The sequence below is a fragment of the Schistocerca serialis genome, chromosome 2 (genome assembly GCF_023864345.2).
Source record: "Schistocerca serialis cubense isolate TAMUIC-IGC-003099 chromosome 2, iqSchSeri2.2, whole genome shotgun sequence".
In the NCBI taxonomy this organism is placed as follows: domain Eukaryota; kingdom Metazoa; phylum Arthropoda; class Insecta; order Orthoptera; family Acrididae; genus Schistocerca; species Schistocerca serialis.
The window spans coordinates 413543429-413568072 of NC_064639.1; the positions used below are offsets into that span (position 1 = coordinate 413543429).

At 37.9% G+C, this 24644-nt stretch overlaps 1 protein-coding gene across 1 annotated transcript in view; it reads right to left on the bottom strand.

Moving 5' to 3' along the window:
- Positions 1–16074, bottom strand: part of LOC126457255 (zinc finger protein 252-like) — an 81043-nt gene extending 64969 nt beyond the window's left edge. The window contains exons 1-3 of the mRNA XM_050093416.1: positions 14962–16074; positions 14795–14883; positions 3812–3929 (exon numbers count right to left, since the gene is read on the bottom strand). Coding sequence (XP_049949373.1) covers positions 3812–3929; positions 14795–14883; positions 14962–15955 — 1201 coding nt within the window. The 5' untranslated portion in view covers positions 15956–16074. The remainder of the gene's footprint in view (positions 1–3811; positions 3930–14794; positions 14884–14961) is intronic.
- Positions 16075–24644: the final 8570 nt, after the last annotated feature.

Sequence of the window (24644 nt, forward strand, 5' to 3'; positions counted from 1 at the left end):
TTGTGCAATAAAACTGTGGTTCAGAATGTTGGACGACTGACAATTGCTATCTACTGTATTGCAAACAGAAACAAAAGGTGACTGAAAAATTGGTTCAAGGAGCAACAATGATCACTCATGAAAGCTTGGCAAGAGAATTGAGGATGAATAAAAAATGATCATCATAACTTCTTCTGTGTTGATGGTCCAACCTTTGGTACAGTACTGGAAATGATTCTCCTTCATACATTGGTCTCCCAGTACACAGGAACTTTCCCAGGTCCTTCCCTCCATCCCTGGCCCCCTGGATAAATTTCTGTGGACGCTCATCTCAATCATCAAAGAACACAATGAGAGACGCATTTCCATAAAGTCAGCACTTGTCTATTATGTAACGATGTATTGTTACAGTCAATTCCTTCAAAAACTTGAAATTTACAAGTACAGTTTCATCTTACAGTATTTGAGACAGTTAAGTGAACTTATCATACAATAATATTTGCACTAAAAGGATTATATTTGAGTAAGTAATGTATACACAGAGCTAAACATCTGTATATACTTTTATTCATAACTTTTTATCAATTAATTTTTTTTAAAACACCTTCCTTCATAGCCATTCCCTATATTTACTGAGCAACAAATTATACAGTTCATCAATTTTAACACTTCCTTTTGTACTCATCTGCCCTAACATCCCACAACGACTTATACCAGTGGTCATCAAACTGCGGCTCACAGGCTGAATGTGGCCTGATTAAATGTCTGTGTGGCCCGTGGTTCTCAACTGTACATTATTATGATATATGGCTGAAAATCATGGGTTGCACAGACACTTCTACATCTACATCTACATCTACATTTATACTCCGCAAGCCACCCAACGGTGTGTGGCGGAGGGCACTTTACGTGCCACTGTCATTACCTCCCTTTCCTGTTCCAGTCGCGTATGGTTCGCGGGAAGAACGACTGTCTGAAAGCCTCCGTGCGCGCTCTAATCTCTCTAATTTTACATTCGTGATCTCCTCGGGAGGTATAAGTAGGGGGAAGCAATATATTCGATACCTCATCCAGAAACGCACCCTCTCGAAACCTGGCGAGCAAGCTACACCGCGATGCAGAGCGCCTCTCTTGCAGAGTCTGCCACTTGAGTTTATTAAACATCTCCGTAACGCTATCACGGTTACCAAATAACCCTGTGACGAAACGCGCCGCTCTTCTTTGGATCTTCTCTATCTCCTCCGTCAAACCGATCTGGTACGGATCCCACACTGATGAGCAATACTCAAGTATAGGTCGAACGAGTGTTTTGTAAGCCACCTCCTTTGTTGATGGACTACATTTTCTAAGCACTCTCCCAACGAATCTCAACCTGGTACCCGCCTTACCAACAATTAATTTTATATGATCATTCCACTTCAAATCGTTCCGCATGCATACTCCCAGATATTTTACAGAAGTAACTGCTACCAGTGTTTGTTCCGCTATCATATAATCATACAATAAAGGATCCTTCTTTCTATGTATTCACAATACATTACATTTGTCTATGTTAAGGGCTGCATTCAACCTACAGGCCACAATTTGATGACCACTGATTTACACATTATGATGCACTCTAATAATAATTTTCTTTCATCTTTTCACCTTTCATCTTGTCATTTTCACACAACAACAATAAACTAAACCAAATGTAACATAACCTCCCTGGTCTCTGCAGCACACAAGAGACTGTCAAAAGATATTTTCAATATAGCTCACAGAGGACAAAATATTCCCATGCGGCACAATAATTCTAGGCAGGACAATATATTTACAAACTTTTTGATGTTCTCAATATTACTGAATAACCTCTCAACCTCATTCCTAGATGGTCAATATTATTGTGCATCAGGAAATATTGAGCAACATACTGCCCATCTAGGAGCTACTTTAGGATATCCTGAATCCCACACCATTACAGGCAATGTGGTAAATGCAGGAATGGGCAGGGAAATGCTGGTTGACTATGCAATAACTTACAGCTGCTTCAATAAGCCTTTCCAGGTAACAAATGAAAGGAGAAAGCTGTGGAAGAATGCACCATGACATCATGCAGTAAACATTGTCTGATTTACTGATGGATCGAAAATAGACAAAAGCACTGGGGGCTGGGTATACTGGTACAGTTTACACTAGAGAGCACAATCTCCCTGGGGAAGCTGGCCACGATATTTCAGGCAAAAATATCTGCTCTCAAGTTGTGCGTAGGTGCTATGGAGACCACAGCATTTACAATTAGTTAGGCAGCCTAGCAGCTCTGAAATCTCTATTTGTCCCTGTAATGAGATCAAAGATCATTGTAAAATACCACAAAGCCCTTGTGAGACTAGAAGAAAGCAACTGGGTACACGTGCTGTGGGTCCCTGGTCACTCAGGAATCAGTGGCAATGATAGAGCTTACAAGGGTGCCAGTTGAAATGCAGCAACTCCATTTATTGAACCAGTACCTATGTTAACCATCACTAAGGTGACAGTAAAATTAAAACTATGAAACTGGATCAGAAAGGATGCAGAATATTGTACTATGAATCAAAAACAAAAGTATGGCAAGCTAATGATGCCAGCCATGTTTTAAAAGTTCTGTACTCCTGGGCTTGAACAAGAGACAGACTAAACTCATGGTACAACTAATGACAGGCCATGGGAAGCGTACGAAACATTTACACGCAATGGTATGGGATACAGAGAAAGAAGCTCCTATGTGTAGGATATGTGGTGAGGGTGATGAAATTGTGCCACACAAAATCTTCCAATGCAAAGCTTTAGAAATTAAAAAAAGACAGAATATTTGGGTTATCAAGTCCTTAAGAAACTGTGTCTAATAAAGAACTAGTAAAAGGCATCCTACTATTCTTTAAGGGTGCTGGTCAGATGTACTAGAACCACAGGAATTGAAACCACACAATAAACCCCATTTGCATGTGGGCAATAATGTGCTAGGACTGCTCATTTTCACCTCCCTGTTCAAATCAAATAAATCATGAAAAATGCTACTACAACTGTATCACTACAACACTTTAACTGTCAACACTGCCATGTGTTAGCAGCAAAGTTTCTTTCTCGATAACAAACAAAAATTGAATGCTGCTTCTGAAACTGGTAATGTGAATAAAGAAGTCTCATTGAGTGTAGCTCTGGAATGATGCCATAATGGCTGCAGAACCATGAACCATGAATAAAGAAAAGTTTTGGAACAACGTAGGAGCAATCTTAGTCAGTCAAAACTTTTTCTGCTATGAGCAATATCATCCAAACACATAATGAAGTGCCTGTTGTTAATCAATGAAAATGTGAAGTGTTTATCATGCCAGATTTTGATCATGAAACAAACAGCAACTAATAATGTGACAATATGCATTGTTTTAAAAGAGTAAATTTCAGTTATTAATTAAATCTTGATTTTCATATTTTTTTAAATCTAATGTCAGATCAACTGTGACACTCCTCTTAAGAAATTCATACTCTATCAACATTATGACACTCTTATGTCACACGCTGACTGAAGACAATGTCAGGAAAAAGTTTTGGTGACAGTCACACTTATTATATTTTACAATTTCACAACAAACAAAAAAAACTCAAGCTTATAGGCCAAAAGACTGGTCTCTCTGCTTATGAGGCCGCATTTTAACTGTACTAGAAACTCAGTATTTGCTTAGACATTACAAAGCAAAAGGAAGAAATAAATCTTGGTCATTGTATTGCTGAAGGAAGTCTCTCGTCTAAGCCTGAAGATATTTAGAGAAATTGCCAAAAATTTTGATTAGAACATACAAAAGCAACAACTTACCTGTATGAAGTCTTTTATGCTTTTTAAGAAAATATTTTGTTGTGAATAGCTTGCTACATACATCACATGCCCATTGTTTTCCATCATGTGTCTTCATATGCTGTGTCAGATGATTTTCCTGATAACAACAAAATAAAAAAATATGTTAAATTGTAGCCAGTTTTCATTTCTTTCATAAATGTGAATGTGTATGCACAAAAATAGCAAAAAAATATAGTAAAGTATGTTTGCTTTCAAACTGAGTATGTAATAAGCTATGAAAATCTAAGAATACCAAGAAAACATGAGAAGACTTCAGGAGTTTCTTCAGATTTTTGTACACAACAGGGTTGTGTAAATAAAAAGAAGCTAGTAAATTGGAAATAAAACTGATTATTATTATGACAGTACTTATTCACAACATAGCCAAAGAGAAAGGGAAAATCAACAGGATACAAAGATAATGAACACAGTAATTTCAATACCTGGATGAAAGGAAGTAACTGTCACTCCCTTGATTACAAAGAAAGGTTTTAAAACAAAAATAATTTTCTACATAATTTATAATAGCAAAATAAATAACATGCAAGAAGATAACTGAAGTTCCTAATGAAACCAAGATATGTATCCTCACTCTAGTGTCAGATCAACACACAGCTATTGTACATCTACTCCCGAAACCTAAGCATCTCATATTGTTTCTATGCATTTCCATTCCATACAATCTATAACAAAATACTCAGTTGAATTCTAAATATTATTTTCTATTTATAAAATACCCCCTTCGTTTCTCCACGAGGGAGAAATTCGATCCTGAAAGTTACTTTCTTTTATGTCTTTCTTTATGCCTTGCAATATACAAGTACATTTGAATGTGTGGTGCTGCTGTCAGTACATATCACGTTACCTCATCCACAACATGTAGAAATTCATTTTCTGATTGTACTCCATGAACTTAGATGACTTTCTTAATGTGCTATATAGACACAAAATACATAGATAAAAAATTGGCAAGGTTAGAGTATGACTCGTGCACTAAGGATTCCTTACAATCTTAGTTATGTTTATAGACAGTTAACTGATTCCAAAAATCAAAGATTTTTTATGATTTTTGACTTTTTTTTTTTAATCACCGAGGGACTGTAGACGTCATTATGTGACATAAATTTCAACTTGACATGTGTACCTGTTCCCTGACAAAGAAGGGTTTCAAACAGTTCGGCAGACAGACAAAGTGATCCTATAAGTGTTCCGCTTTTACTGATTGAGGTACAGAACCCTAATAACTTCATCTTTTTCATTTACTTGTGAACATTCTGTAGTACTAAGGAATTTGGACCTACTGTTAAAGAACTTCTTACATCAGTTCACCAACAGCATGTTTAAAGACTAATAGGATTACGTTACCATGTGATACTATAGACTTTCTGGAGAAGGAACATGATACAAAGAAGCACTCTTTTCTCAATGGTTTCTAACATAGAGTAATTTGTCACTAGTAGAAATATAAGCAGCAAATATGAGGTAAATGAACATATGATTGCTCATGTTTTATGCCTCATTACCCTTTACAATTCCTATTAAAAAATTCCACTTCCAATTTTGATGTATTTTGAAGTTCCAATTAACATAATATCAGCTGCTGTCCACATTACAATATTCTGTAAAACATACATAAACTTTAAATATTGTTGTTGTTGTTGTTGTTGTTGTTGTGGTCTTCAGTCCTGAGACTGGTTTGATACTGCTCTCCATGCTACTCTATCCTGTGCAAACCACTTCATCTCCCAGTACCTACTGCAGCCTACATCCTTCTGAATCTGCTTAGTGTATTCGTCTGTTGGTCTCCCTCTACGATTTTTACCCTCCACGCTGCCCTCCAGTACTAAATTGTTGATCCCTTGATGACTCAGAACATGTCCTACCAAACGATCCCTTCTTCTAGTCAAGTTGTGCCACAAACTCCTCTTCTCCCAAATTCTATTCAATACCTCCTCATTAGTTATGTGATCTACCCATCTAATTTTCAGCATTCTTCTGTAGCACCACATTTCAAAAGCTTCTATTCTCTTCTTGTCCAAATTATTTATCATCCATGTTTCACTTCCATACATGGCTACATTCCATACAAATACTTTCAGAAACGACTTCCTGACACTTAAATCAATACTCGATGTTAACAAATTTCCCTTCTTCAGAAACGCTTTCCTTGCCATTGCCAGTCTACATTTTATATCCTCTCTACTTCGACCATCATCAGTTATTTTTCTCCCCGAGTAGCAAAACTCCTTTAATACTTTAAGTGTCTCATTTCCTAATCTAATTCCCTCAGCATCACCCGACTTAATTCGACTACATTCCATTATCCTCGTCTTGCTTTTGTTGATGTTCATCTTATACCCTCCTTTCAGGACACTGTTCATTCCGTTCAACTGCTCTTCCAAGTCCTTTGCTGTCTCTGACAGAATTACAACGTCATCGACGAACCTCAAAGTTTTTATTTCTTCTCCATAGATTTTAATGCCTACTCCGAACTTTTCTTTTGTTTCCTTTACTGCTTGCTCAATATACAGGTTGAATAGCATTGGGGAGAGGCTATAACCCTGTCTCACTCCCTTTCCAACCACTGCTTCCCTTTCATGTCCCTCGACTCTTATAACTGCCATCTGCTTTCTATACAAATTGTAAATAGCCTTTCGCTCCCTGTATTTTACCCCTGCCACCTTCAGAATTTGAAAGAGAGTATTCCAGTAAACACTGTGAAAATCTTTCTCTAAGTCTATAAATGCTAGAAACGTAGGTTTGCCTTTCCTTAATCTTTCTTCTAACGTAAGTCGTAGGGTCAGTGTTGCCTCACGTGTTCCAACATTTCTGCGGAATCCACACTGATCTTCCCCGAGGTCGGCTTCTACCAGTTTTTCCATTCGTCTGTAAAGAATTCGCATTAGTATTTTGCAGCTGTGACTTATTAAACTGACAGTTCGGTAATTTTCACATCTGTCAACACCTGCTTTCTTTGGGATTGGAATTATTATATTCTTCTTGAAGTCAGAGGGTGTTTCGCCTGTCTCATACATCTTGCTCACAAGATGGTAGAGTTTTGTCAGGAATGGCTCTCCCAAGGCCGTCAGTCGTTCTGATCGAATGTTGTCTATTCCCGGGGCCTTGTTTCGACTCAGGTCTTTCAGTGCTCTGTCAAACTCTTCACGCAGTATCATATCTCCCATTTCATCTTCATCTACTTCCTCTTCCATTTCCATTATATTGTCCTCAAGTACATCGCCCTTGTATAGACCTCTATATACTCCTTCCACCTTTCTGCTTTCCCCTCTTTGCTTAGAACTGGGTTTCCATCTGAGCTCTTGATATTAGTAAAGCAATTTCCCTCTTGTCCGAACGTTTTGCCAGTAAATTTCAACATTTAATCACACTTACAAATAATCTTGTGGAGAAAAGTTAGGTGGCCTTAGTGGCCAGGCACAAATACATTCACAAGGGAAACATTAAGGCACAATAGGGCTACCATTAGCCACCAGGAATGTGTGAAAATTCCATGCTGGCACAAAGTATTTCGCTCCTTGTTGCCACAGGAACACCTTCCAACTATAGTTTTTGTAGGCCAAGCCACAACTATCAAGAATCAACACAGCACCTTTGTGCACCAGCTGTGAGTATTTATTTTGCATTAAAGTTGCCAATATGGCAATCATCCAGAGTTTAAAACAGTGGTATCTTTGAAACCATTCAGAAAGAAATAGTCTATATGTTGATGTGATATTTCCCCTCCAAAATGACTCACATTATCGATTCGTAATATATATCTGTTAACGCTCAAAAACCACATATATGACACTGAAAGAATATTATGTATCAACACAAGTTTCCATAGGTGAGATCATTTCACTGAAATTCTTCTGGATATGTTGTCTAATTAAAGTATAAAATACTTGAACACTACATGCAAAACTGAGTATGGCCAATTTTGTAACCTCTCACAGTACATTGTTGGGTTTTATTGTCTCAATTATGTCTGCCGTAGCTAAGATGAAGAGTAAGGGGCTCGATGGGTCACCTTGCAACACTCCAACTGTTTGCTGTATTAGGCTGGGTTTATCTATACTATCATGTATTTTCACCCAGTTGTTAGTGAGAAGATCTCTAAGGATTGGCAACAGATAATGACTTGGGCTTAAGGTGGTTTTCAGTTTCTTCATTAGAATGGATCTATTGATTGTATCGAACGCCTTAGTGTAGTCTGTGAAAATTGCATGGAGCTTTCCCCCTCGGTTCGCTAAGATGATTTCTATATTGGTTTGGAGACAGTGTACAGTTCGTGTCATTGATCTTCCATGTCTGAAACCAAACTGTGAATTGGGGAGTTTCCCATTGATGATATCTCTAACATTAACATCGCAATTTACTGTCCAATCAACATCTACTTCTTCAACTGACTGTGGTTGGTTCAATATAGATACTCATGATCTTGAATAGTGAACGATTTCATGAGAGTTCATTATGAAACCTATCAAAAATTAAACTCTCGATGGTTAGAAAAATATTTTATTAAATGTAACACTGACAGCATCAAGTCCTCATGGCAGATCTGATGATGTGTCATAGTATTACACACACACACACACACACACACACACACACACACACACACACACACACACACACACACACACACACACAAACCATTAATTGCAAATAACAGCTTGCCTGCATTATCACTGAATGGGTACAGCAATTCTTTCTAAGTAGATACACGTCTGCATCAACATAAATGATTACAGGGTAAGCACATACACAGAAGTCAGAATGCCAACTCAGATGTAACATTTGGGTTGAAAATGCTTGTTGAATGTGTAAAATACTTCCCTGCCTGTGACTTATTTTCCAAACCAGAATCCTAGGGACCATTCTGACCATCAGTTGAACAATATACAGAAAAGAAGGTTTGAAGTGGACAGGAAGGTCTTTTGGCAGGGTCAATCTGTGGGAAGAGGAAGTAGTCCTACCATATGATCTACGAGTCAGGAGAGGATAGTAAGTCTATCTTTGCACTGCAAAAAACTCCGTCCATAGGTCGTGGTTGGCCCATCGGTGCTGTACAACCACTGTATGCTCCTCTGCCAATGGCATCATTGGACGCTGCATGGAGGGGCGTAGGGTCAGCTCTCCCAGCCGCTGCCAGTTTTTGTGATATAAGAGCCGCCACTACTTAGTTGAGTAGCTCCTCAACTAGCATCACGAGGTTCAGTGCACCCTTTTACAGTCCTCCCACCAAAGCAAAATCCTTAGCAGTCACTGGAATCAAACCCATGTCTTCTGCATGTCAATCAGTGGTGCTGACCACTTAGCTATGGAGGCAGACTTTTGTGCTGAAATTAAAAATATTTCCTGGAATTAAAGGTTTGAATAATCATTGGTATCAAAGACCTACTGCACCAAAGCAGTAAAATCTTGAGAAAACCTCTCTATAAACTTTCAATAACCCTGTCTGTGACTTTTACTTTCACATACACCTTTCGTAACCTCTAGAAAATTTAATTCTTACACAAAGTAGCACACAGGAATTCCTCCAACACATTTAAAGTGAGTACTTGGGGCTAAGGAATGAAACCTACATAGAAAAACAGGTATTTTAAGACTGTGAATAGTATCAGTAGCAGCAGGGTAGCTTATTAGGACCAACCACTAAACCTCTAATTATATACAGAATCAAATTCCAGTGCTTAAAAAAGCTTCAAATTTTTGATTACACTACAAATGAGTTAAATGTGTCACAAAAGATTTGAAATTATGCTCAAAGTATACTGGTAGTGAGTAAGCGCCCTCATTATGAAACACTAGATGAATATAGTCGGGGTAAATTGAGCTCCATTTTAAGCAAAAGCAAGAGTTTCTTGCATCTCAATGTTTATGACATCACATCTCCTGAACTATGTGTCTTACGATGACATAATTTTGCAGATACATTCAGTGACATGTTTAAATACTGCCTGCAAAGTGTGTTGTGAACATATTTAGTGTTGAAGAACAACTAAATTAAAGCATCATGCCTGATGCTGAAATTTTGCTGTGTGAACGGTGAAAATGCAGTAAGCGATAAATTTTTTTCCTCTTATCATTTTGTATGGGGGGGGGGGGGGGGGGGGGGGGTCAGCAAGAAAAAGTTTTCAAATTATATGTAAAGTTGGTTGGAAGTCACTATGTGGTTTCATTCTTAAATACTGGATGAATAAAGTCTGGATGTTTCCACATCATCAGTTACATAACCTCAAGACGAAAACACAATTTCTATCTGTAATACTTGTGTATTGTATTAAACTTTTAACATAAGACTATACCTCTTAATGAGTAGGTAACAACGGCCTTTTTTAAAAAAATTTAAATCAATCAATTATGCAAAATACTGAAAACCAAATTTTTGTTGCTCCTGGAAGCCATTGGACAGTCGACTTGCAACTGGTACTAGGTTCCCGGATAGTGGCTTATAGTCAACTGATTTGGCTCACGTTTGGCAGGTCACTTGTGTACATCCTAAAATGAAAGACAAAGACTCTTCACGAATTTTGCCTTTCAATTTTTGAGAAAATTGATCCCAAAAGTTCTTGACACAAAATCAACTTGGAACTAACTGGACTGAGAGAGAACTGAAAATTGAGCACCGAGCCTTTTCAACAAAATACATGGTCGAATCAGATTAATGTGACCACCATTTACGTTCTGTGTCAACACGCAATAACCACTCACAGGTGCAAGGGGGTAGCACTAGCGGTGGCAGGTATATAAAGTGTGTCAGGGCAATGCAGAGAACTGTGCAATCGTCATTGAAATGTGGGAACAGAGCAATTTATCTGACATTCAAAAGGCCATGATCATTGACTTTCAGGCCAAGCAAGGGAGCATTTCTAAAACATTTAAGTTTGTAAACTGATTGCATGCCACCGTGGTTAAAGTAGGCCATGCTTTGCAAAATGATGTTATCTGAAATTGGCATTGAGGCAACTCTCGTGCAGCAAGAGCCATAGATGATTGGGGTGAATGAAAGCCACAGACATGAGTACTGGGTAACAGATGTGCAACTATTGAGCAACTGACCACCCTGATGAACCAAGAGGTTACCAATAGTGTCTCCTCAATGCTCAATCAGCAAATGTTGCTGCATATGGGCCTATGCAGCAGGTGTCTGGTTCATGCACCCATGCTGTTCATCGGTGATGAAGGCTGGAATTTGCATGCCAACATCACAACTGGATGTCCAATGAGTGGCAACAAGTGGCCTTTTCAGGTGAACCACATTTTATGCTATACAGGTGTGAAATATCTGAAAGCAACCACCCTGCAACAATTATCGGAATAGTCCAGGGCAGGAGAGAGATGTTATGGTCTGGGCAATGTGTTTGTTTTGTCATTCGCAGGGTGATCTCATAATTCTGGAATATATAATGGATCAACACAGGTATGCATCTATCCTTGGGGATCATGCCCACTCCTAGATCCAATGTGTTTTCCTCAGCAAGATTGCACCTACCAGCAGGACAACACAATGTGTCACACACGTGTGTGTTCCCCTGGCTACCAAACTGCTAGGATTTAAACCCTGCATTGGGCTGTTTGCACCTTGGATCCTCAACTGAGAAACTTAGCACAGCTGACCACGGGACTGGATTCTTGACCCTCTTTCTGTATGTCTAGCAGCAGCAGCAGTCTGCTCTGCAAAAGGTGGTTATTCAAGGTTTTGACAGACAGTCACATTAATGTGACTGGGCAGTGTACATGGGATCCAGAAAAGCATATTTTCCTATAAGTTGAGGAAAGGAATTTTTTGGGTGCTGCTTATGTACTCATAAGAACTGTGCCATTAAATGGAAGTGCCACTGGCGTAGCAACCAAGGCACCTGGCTAGGGAGGAGAGAACCTGTGTTTGATTCCCAGTTGCATTCTACAGTCTGTCTTTCTTTAACACCCCCCCCCCCCCTGCCCCCCCCCCCCCCCCACACACACACAAAAGCTGGTAGGAATAGGAGGGTTAATAAGATAAGTAAATCAATGAAGAATAACAACAAAATGAGCAAATAAATTACTCAAATAACTTGGATTAGTAAAGAATTAAAATTGTAAGCCTTGTTGTATGAACACAATTCTGAGAAAGATTGCTGCGAAGACGAGCATTCTAAACATATTATCACATAAGGGAGAAAAAAATAATCCTTCTCCACTTGATACTGTACATAAAATAACAAATTCGTATATGGTCCAATATTCCATCACAATGTCTGGAAAACTGTTCTCAAACTTTTTCCTGTGCTTATAAGAAACTAATGATTAATTTGGCCCTTGAGGTACAGAAGAAGTCAATTGTTTAACCAACTTGTTAAGGGGATGTTTACTTCACTTGCATCAAATCTGGGAAATACAAAAATTCAATTTACAAAACATATCTTGAGAACATTTTACAACCATATGTTGCTGGTGACAGGTTTAGTTGATATTGGATTCCTGGGGTGGACAACTAACACAGTCATGTGCGGCATCCACAGCAGAAATAATACCACCAAACAGCCGTGTGATGTTTATTCTTATCACCAAGTTAAAAACTTGATTTCAATGCTTCAAAATTACAGTCTGCTTCTTGAAACCCAACAGGAATAACACAACCAACCAGATGCAATAAATTTCACAGCACTATTCATGATCAATTTTCAGCACTGAGTTTTCTGATAATGTTATCGTATGTGTGGTATGCATCAAAATTAATTCCCAGCAGAAATATTTTACAATTTAAAGCAAGTTTGTATTCATTTGAATCTTCAGAAAGAACAACATAATTGTGCAAATACTATATTCATTAGATGTTCTTGATGTTATGAGTATTTTGCTTCAAGTGTTTATCCAACAAGTACCATCCATTAAATCATTGTTCAAAAGAAATTGAGAACAGGTACGATATTTAGTGACACAAACATTGTAAATCAACCAGGATAAAATTTTAATTTTTTACTAACTCAAGTCATTTGAGAAATTTATTTGCCTACCTTGTAATTATTTTCTATCAATCTTAGTAATCCTCCTATGCCTACCAGTTATGAAATGGGAAAAAAATTCAAATAAAAGGAAAACTGCAGAATGCAACTGAGAATTAGACACAGGTTCTTTACTCTCATATGTCTTGGTCGATATACCATTGGCGTTTTCCTTGAACAGCATTTACCTTATGGGTATATATATAAGCAGCAGTTAAAAAAGTTTATTTACTTGACTTCCGAAAATATGCTTTTGCAGATCCTATTTATGTTTATGAAATACACTTAATCATCTACCGATACCATCGATACTTACTCGATTGTGCGTCATGAAATTTAGGGGTAGTTTTTCCAAAAATGGGGGGTTGTTGAGCCAAAATATCTGAGGCTCTTTCATTTTGGGTCGCAAACAAGGGATCTGCCAAATATGAGCCGAATCAGTTGGTCGTGTCTGAGGCCTTCCCTTGTTAGCGATATAGATGCTGTTCCTGGTATATACCAATGACTTTCTACATAGTGTTATTCATAGCAAAAAAAATTTTGTTGTTGATGATAGCAACATTCTAGTCACTGGGGAAAAAAAAACTCTTTCCAAAGAATCCAAATGAAACCTGCAAAGCTGTTTACAATATGCAATAAATTTGCATTGAACAAATTGCCATGAAATTCAGTTCGAAGAAGGAAAATGTTCCTATAAAAATTTAGGTAGCAGTCTACCTCTAAAGACAGCATAACTGACACTGAATTTCTGGGAATGAATATTGATTCTCAACTGAAATGGTATGAACACACAAAAGACACCTGCAAACAGAGGGTTATCCACATATTGTGGCCACAGAGCCATGTCATCAATGTGTAAAAGCCAGTGCCTTCTAGTTACCTACTAATCGCACCTGCATTCAATTCTTAGCTATGGAATAATTTTATGGTGAACAATGGCACAAAATACGAATACAGTTTCAAACTACAGTAACCGGACATTGTAACAACAATCAAAAATAGTAATGACACTCATTGTAAGGATTTAAACTACACCACACAAATGCATTTTCCAGTCAGTTACACACAGGAACAATAATTTTCATAATTACTGCACAAACATCTTTATTCATGACCATGGAATAAGAGCTAAACTGAACTCGTATCTACCTAGAAAGACTAAACAAAAAAACTCAAAACAGCTTTTTTTTCTATTATGGAAGAAAATTGGACAACAAAAAGGAGATTATTAAATGAACTTATTTCCAGTGAAGGATTACTTCTCGATAACACAGAGTTGGGGTGACTTCATTTCATAACACACTTTTGCACTATGACATCTTCCCTCCTTGCCCCCCTCCCCCTTCCAGCAAACCTTACACCAAAGCTCAGGAATGGATAAAGCTGACATGCTCTCTCTGAGCTAAACATCTCACCCATTATGTAGGGACACTGTGTCAGTTTTTCATGAAAACAAATCGGAAGCCGTGGTACACACAGCGGAAAATCCATGTCATTGTCAGCAGAGGAAACAAGAAGAGCAATAGAGTAGCACGTGCAGTGGTTGGTGCTGTGAAATGAGCGACCGGTGTTGCATTATGAACATAAAACCAAGGCAGTATCGTACAACAGTGATAAATGGAGGAACTTTGCACTGCTTTAAACAGACTGGCCTTGTATTCAAACACATGGAAGTTCTAATCACCACTGGCCACCCTAATTTCCTAATACCAGAAAGATTCTTATTATAAGAACACAAACAATTAATTACCTGCCTCATCCTTGTCAACCTAGTGTTTTCAACTATGTAAATTCCTATGTACATATATTAAGTGTTATTTTTCCCCTGTTCACTAATTCTAACACTGTGTGTGTGTGTGTGTGTGTGTGTGTGTGTGAAATACAGGTTTTGTGTACCATTACACTGTCTACAAAATATTTATGTGACAGACTGTAAAATAACCTGCAATTTCAAACCGGTACTGTGGCATACCTTTTTAAAAGATTTGTCACATGTACTGCAAGTGTAACTTCGATCATCTTTGGCACGTTGCTCACGCTGACTGAATGTCTCCAGTCTTCCTGCAAACATCAACACCATTACTTTTCATGGCAAATTATTGTCGTTTATGAAGAATTGTGCTGCACAATCTGTATTACCTGCTGGGAAACCATTGTGAGCTACCCGAACATGCACCATTAGACTCCCTTTCATTCTGAATGATTTAGGACACAGAAGGCAAGGATAGTTTTTCACATCGCCAACGTCTGCATTATCAGATTCTAAAGCTGAATCACTGCTTCTGGGGCTAAGATCTGAATGAATCAATTGCTTATGCATTTCCAGAATAGTATCTTCAGTAAATGAGAACTGACAAATCTCGCAAACTGCTGAGCTAGTAGTACAGTGTCCTGAAGATCCAAATTGATTCGCTATTTCGTTGGACGGGCGTTTCTCTGTGGTGGACTCGCTGTCAGTTACTTTGGTTATCGGCATCGCAATTTCGTCAGCACATGCTCTTTTACCTTCAGAGGGTAGCAAGTTGTAAATATTTTGCTGGAAGCTTTGAGTGACCGTCGGAGACGCTTCTGACTCTCTCAACTCTTTAATACTCGCTTCGTTATTGCTGATTATCGCACAACTGCTCCCTTCTTGCGTGTTTTCAGACGTACTCCCAACTACTGCATCATCAACAGCACTCCTACTATCGTCGACGGCTGCACACACTTCACGGACACAGTCACCGTGTTCAAATGTCAAATTGTGTATATTACATGTGGTCTGTGAACTCTCTTCCTCTTTGTGCTGTCTGCTATCTTCGTCAACTGGTGAAGATACACGAAAGTCGGCAAATGAATCGCAAATGATTAATGGTTTCTTTAAATTTAAGGATAAAGGCCCAGCGATTTTGGATGATAATACAGATTGCTCTTCTATTGAGGTAGATGACTGGACTCCTTTTATATGTTGCCCACGAAGTATGGAATGGCTAAATAGATGTATTGTAAATTTATCGAGCCCTCTCAAAACATCATTGCAGACAGGGCAGAGGAACTCTCTCGTCGAAGCATATAAAAGACCATGACACAAAGAATCGACGTTAATGAAGCCCGGCTGAGTACAAATGGGACATGCAAGAAGCGATGACTCCATGTCTGGAACATTCACATGGCTCGTCTGCAAACATAAACACCTTAGAAACAGTAATTTCTACGTCTACAATTACATGTCACAAAACAAGGTTAGCTATCGTAGTTTCCAAAGCCATTAGGAAAGTGGTAAACAAAACACTATTTTCCACAGATGAAACGTTTTATTTATTTATTTGACCTGGCTTATACACCGTTTAGACATTCCACTGTAATATCATATATCTTGTATATATAATAATGGCTTTTCGTGGTATAATTAATATGTAGTGTCCGTTTCTGGGTAACTTCGATTAAATCATAGTTGACGGAACGGGACGTAAAAACATTCCACCATGCACTTCAAATGCCGGCTCCAACGAGTTAAAATTTTAACTCGTTGGCCGGCTCTACAAACAGGCTGTCAGCGGCGCGGAACTTCAATGTTTCTCGGACTGAATGTATTGACTTTTGACACTGCTGTTAGTGGAGGGAATTGCATCGTCGTAACCGATTTGCGTCACATTCACTCATGTTATGATAGTTGTGCTTTTGAATCTTGCTAGTATTTATTTCATTATTCTGCTTTGTTTTCGCGACAAACTGCAAATATTTTTATTGTCCCATCACATACAGACTTAAATCACAAGATTTAATGTACAGGGGACTCGTCAATAGCGCAATTTCAATTTATGTATATTAAGCTGGGTTTACACTAGCAAGTCGCTTGCAGAAGTTATTGCTAGCTGCTTGCAGCTGTGTTTACACAGCAGCGCAAGAATTAAGCAAGATTCTTCCGCAAGTTCTTTGGCAAGAAACTTGCATCAACAACTTGCTGATACTGTTTACGTACGCTTTCAGTACCACTACGAGTGTCAGCCGAAGTGTAAAATGAGAAGTAGGCGGGTGAGGTATGATGCAGCTCTTGTAATTGTAATCCAAAACGTGAAAAAGAAAAAGAGAAGTATTTGGGTTAGAGAGTAGATAATGAGAAAATCGCAAAATGGTGCCTGTAATAACCCTTTGCAAGAACTTAGTATCGAGAGCATGAATACTTTTGAAAACTTTTGCAGAATGCCCTCAAATGATCTGGAGTATTTGTTGATGTTAATAGCGCCATATCAAAACGGGACACAAACTTCGGTACTGCTATTTCAGCAAAGGAACGTTTGCTAGTCACTCTATGATTTATAGCTACCGGTGAGCTACGAATAAAATAGGCATTTCATTTATTTATGTGAAACATATAACCAAAAAAAGTTTGAATTTTGAAATCTTTTCTTTGTAGGAGACTCATACAAGTCCCTAATGAACTTGTTTCATATTCCCGTCAGCACGATTTCTCTGATCGTACCCGATGTACGTAGAGCCATTTTTAACGCCTTGAAAAGGGAAAATTATTTGAAGGTATGTGAAAACACAACAATGAAATTAAATTTTTATTGAAATAAACTGCATTTTACAGAATGATATGCTTATAAAAATGTTTTTTTTTCTAATGCTCATGAAATGGAAAGTGACAAGCTAAGTAAATAGAACATGTAATAATTACGCATCGTCCTTTTCTAGACTCCTAAAACAACAAGTGAGTGGATGCAGGTGGCAAAGTGGTTGTGTCTTGCAAGTTATGCTACTTTCTATGTACTTCTTTTACAGATATGTCGAATATCGACGAGATTTCATTTAATGCGCTCATCTTCTTCACCCTATCCTTGAAGTCTCGGTTATGCACGTTCTGTATTTCGGGGTAGCTCTCCACAGCTTCAATAAAATGTTCTGTATCCTGCTTCATCAATTCCCGTTTCTTCCCCATTTCTGAAATTTGTTTGCATATATAATACGTAAGATGGTTGCATAAAATTAAGTCACCGAATTAAGTAAAATGTCAAATACGAGTGTTATGCAGACGACATAATTACCATAACTTGCGCTTCCTACTTGCAGGAAATAGAAATAAATCCTAAAAGCTGCAAGTTACTTGCAGATACTTCTTACGTGGTGTTCAGACTGGAAGCGAAAAACGTGCAGCAAGTCACTTCCGCAATAAATTGCTACAGTCGCAAGTCGACTTGGCGATATGTTTACACTCGCAAATTGCGCGGCAAGTTCCTCCGCGCAAGTAAATTGCTGCAATAACTTGCTAGTGTAAACCGAGCATTACAGAAACAATAATTATTAACTTATAATTTACAGAGACTGTGTGTCATCCAACAACAACAGTATTACTGTAAAAAGAGAGAATATTTATTACATTCATTTATGAGGCATAAAACTTCTAAGCTTAATTAACAAAACATTTCAGCCACTTGATTCCTTGCTCAGACTGTCATATAATCATTAAGAAATTCTTCTAAGGAATAATAACATTTCTGTACTAACAACTCTCATAGTTTTGCTTTAGTTGTCCCATCTCCATGAGAAGATTTGTTTCTTTTTAGAATGTTGTAAATTTTCATGCGCATGTCTTCTGGCGTTTGTGCAAACAGCTTTAATCTATGAGTGGGAAGCATGAAATGCTTCTTGTTCCTAGTATTGTATTGATGTTTAAAGTTATTCTCTATGAATACCAGCTGTAACGGTATGTAATGGGCTTTAAGATACAAATGTGTCGATAGGGAACATTTGTTGTGAACGAGCCTTAATTTTTAATTTTTTTTTGTTTCGTTGGTATGACATCCGACAAAGCTATTTAGTATACATCAAGTCATGAAACAAACAACATCATATGTTATCATCGTGTTAACAATGTCGAATTTTGTACCAGAAAGTGATGATTTGCGAAAAGCATTAATTTTTTGTTTTCATTTGAAAAAAAGTGCTGCGGAGTCGCATCGAATGCCTGTCGAGGGATATAGTGATCATGCTCTATCAGAAGCAACATGCAAAAAATGGTTTCAACGGTTCAGAAATAATGGTTTTGATGTAAGAAATGAAGAACGTGGAAGACCGCCAAAAAAGTTCGAAGACGCCGAATTGCAAGAAATATTGGATGAAGATGATACTTTGAGTCAGAAGCACATGGCAACAATGCTAAATGTTGCACAACAAACAATTTCTGACCGTTTGAAAGCTATGGGATAGATCCCAAAGTGTGGAAAATGGGTGCCACATGAATTGAATGAAAGACAGACGGAAATCCGAAAAACCATTTGTCAAATTTTGCTTCAAAGACATGAAAGAAAATCAATTTTGCATCGAATTGTTACTGGCAGCGAAAAATGGATTTATTTTAAGAACCCAAAACGGGAAAAATCATGGGTTAATCCGGGATAACCATCAACATTGACTGCAAAACCAGATCGATTCGACAAGAAGACAATGCTCTGTGTTTGGTGGGATCAGAAGGTGTGGTGTACCATGAGCTTCTAAAACCCGGTGAAACTGTGAGTACTAATCGCTACAGACAACAAAAGATCAATTTGAACTATGCATTGGTCGAAACAAGACCAGAATGGGCCAGAAGACATGGCAAAGTAATTTTCTTACACGACAATGCACCTGCACACAAAGCAAAACTGGTTCAGGATACAATCAAAACACTTGGCCTCTTCCGACTACCATTTGTTTTCATCAATGGGACATGCATTGGCTGAGGAACACTTCGATTCCTACGAAGAAGTCGAAAATTGGGTGTCTGATTGGTTTGCTTCAAAAGACGAACATTTCTATTGGTGTGGTGTCCACAAATTGCCAGAAACTTGGTCAAAATGTATAGAAAGCAATGGTCAGTACTTTGAATAAAATGTTTTTACTTTTCAATTAAAAATTAGTGTTTCGTTTTCACATAAAAACGATCATTTCATACCGGTACACCTAGTAACTTAGGATTACTGCATAAAAAAATTATCAGTTCATAAATGTACGTACATGGAGCATTTAATATTTTTAAATTTGTGAACAGTGGGAAACAGGATACTTTCGGTTTTGTATTAGACATATTTCTAACAACTGAGTTCTGTAATTTTAAGATTCTAGACATTTTGCTTGTGCCTCCCCATTAAATAATGCCATACCTTATAATTGATTCAAAGTAGCTGTGGTGTACTTGTTTTCTTGTCTCCGTGCTAGTTGAATATGACAGAATCTTCATTACAAATGCCAGGCTGTTTAATTTACTTGGTAATACTTTATGTGTGAAGACAGGAAAGATTTAGGTCGAAATGCATGCCAAAAATTTTAACACAGTCCGCTTCTCTCAGTTCTCAGTTTCTAAAACTAATGTGTTACCCTGGAGTTTTTAGTTTTAAACTGCAGCAAGTATGTTCTCCCAATATTCAATTTCAGCGATTTAGTTGGAAACAATTTTCCAAACTATCTACCAGATTTGTGAGAGTTGAAGGAATTTTATCAAGGTCTTTGCTTTCCACAAGGGCAGATGTATCATCAACGAATAAAATGGAGTGGAATTTATGTTCATGGGTAGATCATTTATATAAAGTTAAAACAAAATTGGACCCAGAATTGAACCTTGTGGGACGTCTTGCGAAATAACCGTTCATTCAGAGAAGGACTTTCCCTTACTTCATGATATAACTAGCCTTTGCTTTCTGTTTCTGAGTTATGACCTATGCCACTCTAAAACACAACCCCCAATTCCGTATCTTTCCATTTTACACAGGAGCAATCTGATACTTTCATGAGGTCACAGAATAACCTTGTAACTTTTCTCAACTTGTTTAAGGCGGAACCGATTTTTTTCACAACCTTGTTAATGGCCTCTGTTCTACTCTTGCCTTTTCAAAACCCAATTATCTTTGATTTCTCTATAAATTTTTAATTTGTGTTACCACCACTTTTTCAACTATTTTTGAAAAAATCGGGAGTATAGAATTTGGGCAGTAGTACCCTATATCTTCTCTTGAGTCTTTTTTAAACAAAGGTTTTATCTGCATACTTTAGAACATCTGGAAAGTGGGCTTCTTCGAGTGATTTATCAATTATTGAGCAAAGAGGTTGAGCTATTATCCTGGCAGCTGCTTTAACGACATTGGCAGGTATGCCATCCCACCCAGCAGAATTTTTGTTTTTTTAGCTGTAATATAGTTTTCTCTACACCTTTAACTGAGATTTTATCGAATTTGATAAAGTATTCTTCTGTCTTGTCTTAAATACACTTTTTCCACATAAGAATGTACATTTACATCTGATTTAGATACATTTATAAATAAAAGTGTTGAATTGTTCTGACATCTGAGCCGGGTTTGTTACAATTTTACTACCCAAATTAATTTTGAAAATATCTATGCTGTCAGTTCTGATCCCCAGTTCTGATTTTATGATGGACCATGCTGACTTTCATTTGTTTTCATGAGCAGCGACATATTTATTATTTTCTTTTGATGGTTTTACTATCCATTTAAACTGTTTAACATAGTCAATGAAAACAGGGTCTTTGTTGTACCGAGTGATCAAAAAGTCAGTATAAATTTGAAAACTGAATAAATCACGGAATAATGTAGATACAGAGGTACAAATTGACATACATGCTTGGAATGACATGGGGTTTTATTAGAACCAAAAAAATACAAATGTTCAAAAAATGTCTGACAGATGGCGCTTCATCTGATCAGAATAGCAATAATTAGCATAACAAAGTAAGACAAAGCAAAGATGATGTTCTTTACAGGAAATGCTCAATATGTCCACCATCATTCCTCAACAATAGCTGTAGTCGAGGAATAATGTTGTGAACAGCACTGTAAAGCATGTCCGGAGTTACGGTGAGGCATTGGCATTGGATGTTGTCTTTCAGCATCTCTAGAGATGTCAGTGGTTAATGATACACTTGTAACTTCAGGTTACCCCAAAGCCAATAATCGCCCGGACTGAGGTCTGGGGACCTGGGAGGCCAAGCATGGCGAAAGTGGTGGCTGAGCGCACGATCATCACCAAATGATGTGCGCAAGAGATCTTTCACGTGTCTAGCAATATTTTTTTTTTGTTCTAATAAAACCCCATGTCATTCCAAGCATGTGTGTCAATTTTTACCTCTCTATCTACATTATTCTGTGGTTTTTTAAGTTTTCAAATTTATAGTGACTTTTTGATCACCCGGTATTTCAGTTCCTTGTGCAGTTTCTTTTTATTCACTGGATATTTTTATTCCTGCAGTGATCCAATTTAGCTTATTAGTCACTTTTGTCTGGCACACTCAAAGTGGAAATATTTCATTGAACACAGGAGAAAGTACTTCAAAAACATGTTAAAATGTACAGAGATTGGAATCTCATCTTGGACTTTCCACTCCACCTCTTCTAATTTTGAGAAGAACAAAATTAAGTTTTCAACAGTAAAATGTCTTTTGCTGTAAGTTATTCTAATACTTTGTGCATTTGTATTAGTCATTTCAAGAAACAAAATAGAGTGGTTTGAAAGTCCTGAACAGGCGCGGCTCGTAATTAAAGGCTCTGAGGCGGAGCCGCCCAAATATATGTTAAAGTAAATTTCGCAAGAACGTATTACATAATTTAAATTATCAGGACGAATTTCCCATATTTCCCATTCCGATTAAAATAACGACAATCAACGTTTTTGGAACTGTTTGTATCGATGAATGTTTTTCGAACGGTTAGTAGTGTTTAGGCTGCGCCTTAGAAAGTCCGTAAGCTACATGTAGTAGCGGTTTGGGGGCGTGGCTTCTACATAGCACTGGTCATTATGGGCGATCCGAAGGCTCAGAGCTAAGAGCTTGCAGCCTAAGGGTGTCATACCAACCACCACACGTCTTTCCTGTTCCACTATCTATGTAATAAAGGAATGTAGATTGGCCGAAACTTCGCTATCCAATCTCTGTCTCTGCACGTCTCTACTACGCCTCGATGCGTCATTAATCTTCGTTTAGTATTATTGTTTTGATAATGTTTTACATAGTAGTTTTGTTTCTGCCATTGGCTATTGTATCCACATTTAGAGTAAGTTTGCAAATATCCCGCCAGAGTGCACTAGACTATAGTAACATAACAGTACTGCCATCTAGCGAGAGTTTCGTAAGTGATTAGAGGACAAAGCGCGCGAAATTTGTCCCGTTACTTTATTTTCCTTACTGCTTTTGTTGATACCGTGTGATATTAGCAAGTTTCTATTTCGTAGTGTATTTTGCAAGATTTTAGTGGGTTTTACTTCCTTGTGAATATCTGCGACATACAGCAGGTGTGAAACCAGCGCAATATGAATTCAGTGTGCAATTTAATAGGTAAAAGCTTGGAACACGGCCACAAGATGAAAGTGAAAGAACTTGGTGCACCCAGACCCGATCTAACGATCAATCAAGAACAGAAACATTGCAAATCTAGGCAAGGATACAAACGCAGTTTTAATAGAGCAATGTACGATGCAGCTGAGTGGTTGTGTGCTTGTGAAGTGAAAAATGCATTTTTCTGTTTCACCTGTCTTCTTACAAATAGTACTGATAGTGCCTGGACTAAAACTGGTGTCGCTGACTTAAAGAATTTTCACGCAAAGGTGAAAAAGCATAATTCCAGCGAAAAACATTTAAATGGGATCATTGAGTTTTCAATGCTAGGGAAAGTGGACATTATGTGCCAATTAGACAGTGCTTACCGCCGTAATATAAAGATATATAATGAAAATCTATCAAAAAATCGGTATATTCTGGGTAAACTGATAGACTGTATTAAATTTTGCGGCAAATTCGAGCTTGCCTTAAGGGGCCACGACGAAACAGAAGATTCCAAAAACCCAGGAATTTTTCGAGGCTTAGTCAGTCTTGTGGCAGAACTGGACTGCGTCTTGAAGCAGCACATTGAGAAATCAGAAAACCGTGTTTTCTTAGGCCTATCGAAGACAATTCAAAATGAACTCCTGGAATCAATTTATGAGGTATGCCTCAATCTCATCAGGAGTGAACTGTCGAAGGCAAACTTTCTCGCAATAGAAGTTGATGAAACTACTGACTGTGCAAATTTGTCGCAATTGGTCCTAATAATTCGCTATGAGCTACTGGAACAAATAAATGAAAGATTTATTTCCTTTGTACGCCCAAAAAGTCACAGTGTAGACGATGTAACTGCAGCTGTTCTCTGCGAGCTAGAGAAAATGAATGTACATGAAACACCTGAAAAACTGATAGCTCAGTGTTACGACGGTGCTCCTGTTATGATTGGCCATGAAAGTGCAGTTCAAACTAGAATTAGAGAAGTGTACAGGAATGCTCACTTTATTCACTGTTACGCCCATCAGTTAAATTTAATTGTTGAACGTTGTGTGACGGGCAATAAACAAGTGCGGATCTTCTTTAGCAACTTGGAAGGAATTTCCACCTTCTTTTCCCGGTCTTCTAGCCGTACAGCCATTCTTGACGAAGTAGTGAAGAAGCGTATTCCTACCTGTCCTCAGTCCATCAGATGGAATTTTAAATCACGGAGCGTAACCACTGTGTACAAATACCAAAAGGAAATTGTTGAGTGCCTAGAAAGAATTATTGATGATGATGCCAGTGATTACAAGACAATAAACAAGGTTACAGGACTGAAGGGTTTCCTGCAAGACGAAGATTTCCTCTTCTGGTTAAATTTTTTTAATACAGTCATGCCTCATTGTGACATTCAGCAGAGGAATATTGACGCAGTGAAAACTGTTGAATATGTTTCACACTTTGCAGATTCTGACCAGCAAATTAGGGCCTCACTTGAAACCGACGATCACTGGGAACAGGTAGAACCAACTGCAAAACGGGGACGTTTCACAGAATCAAG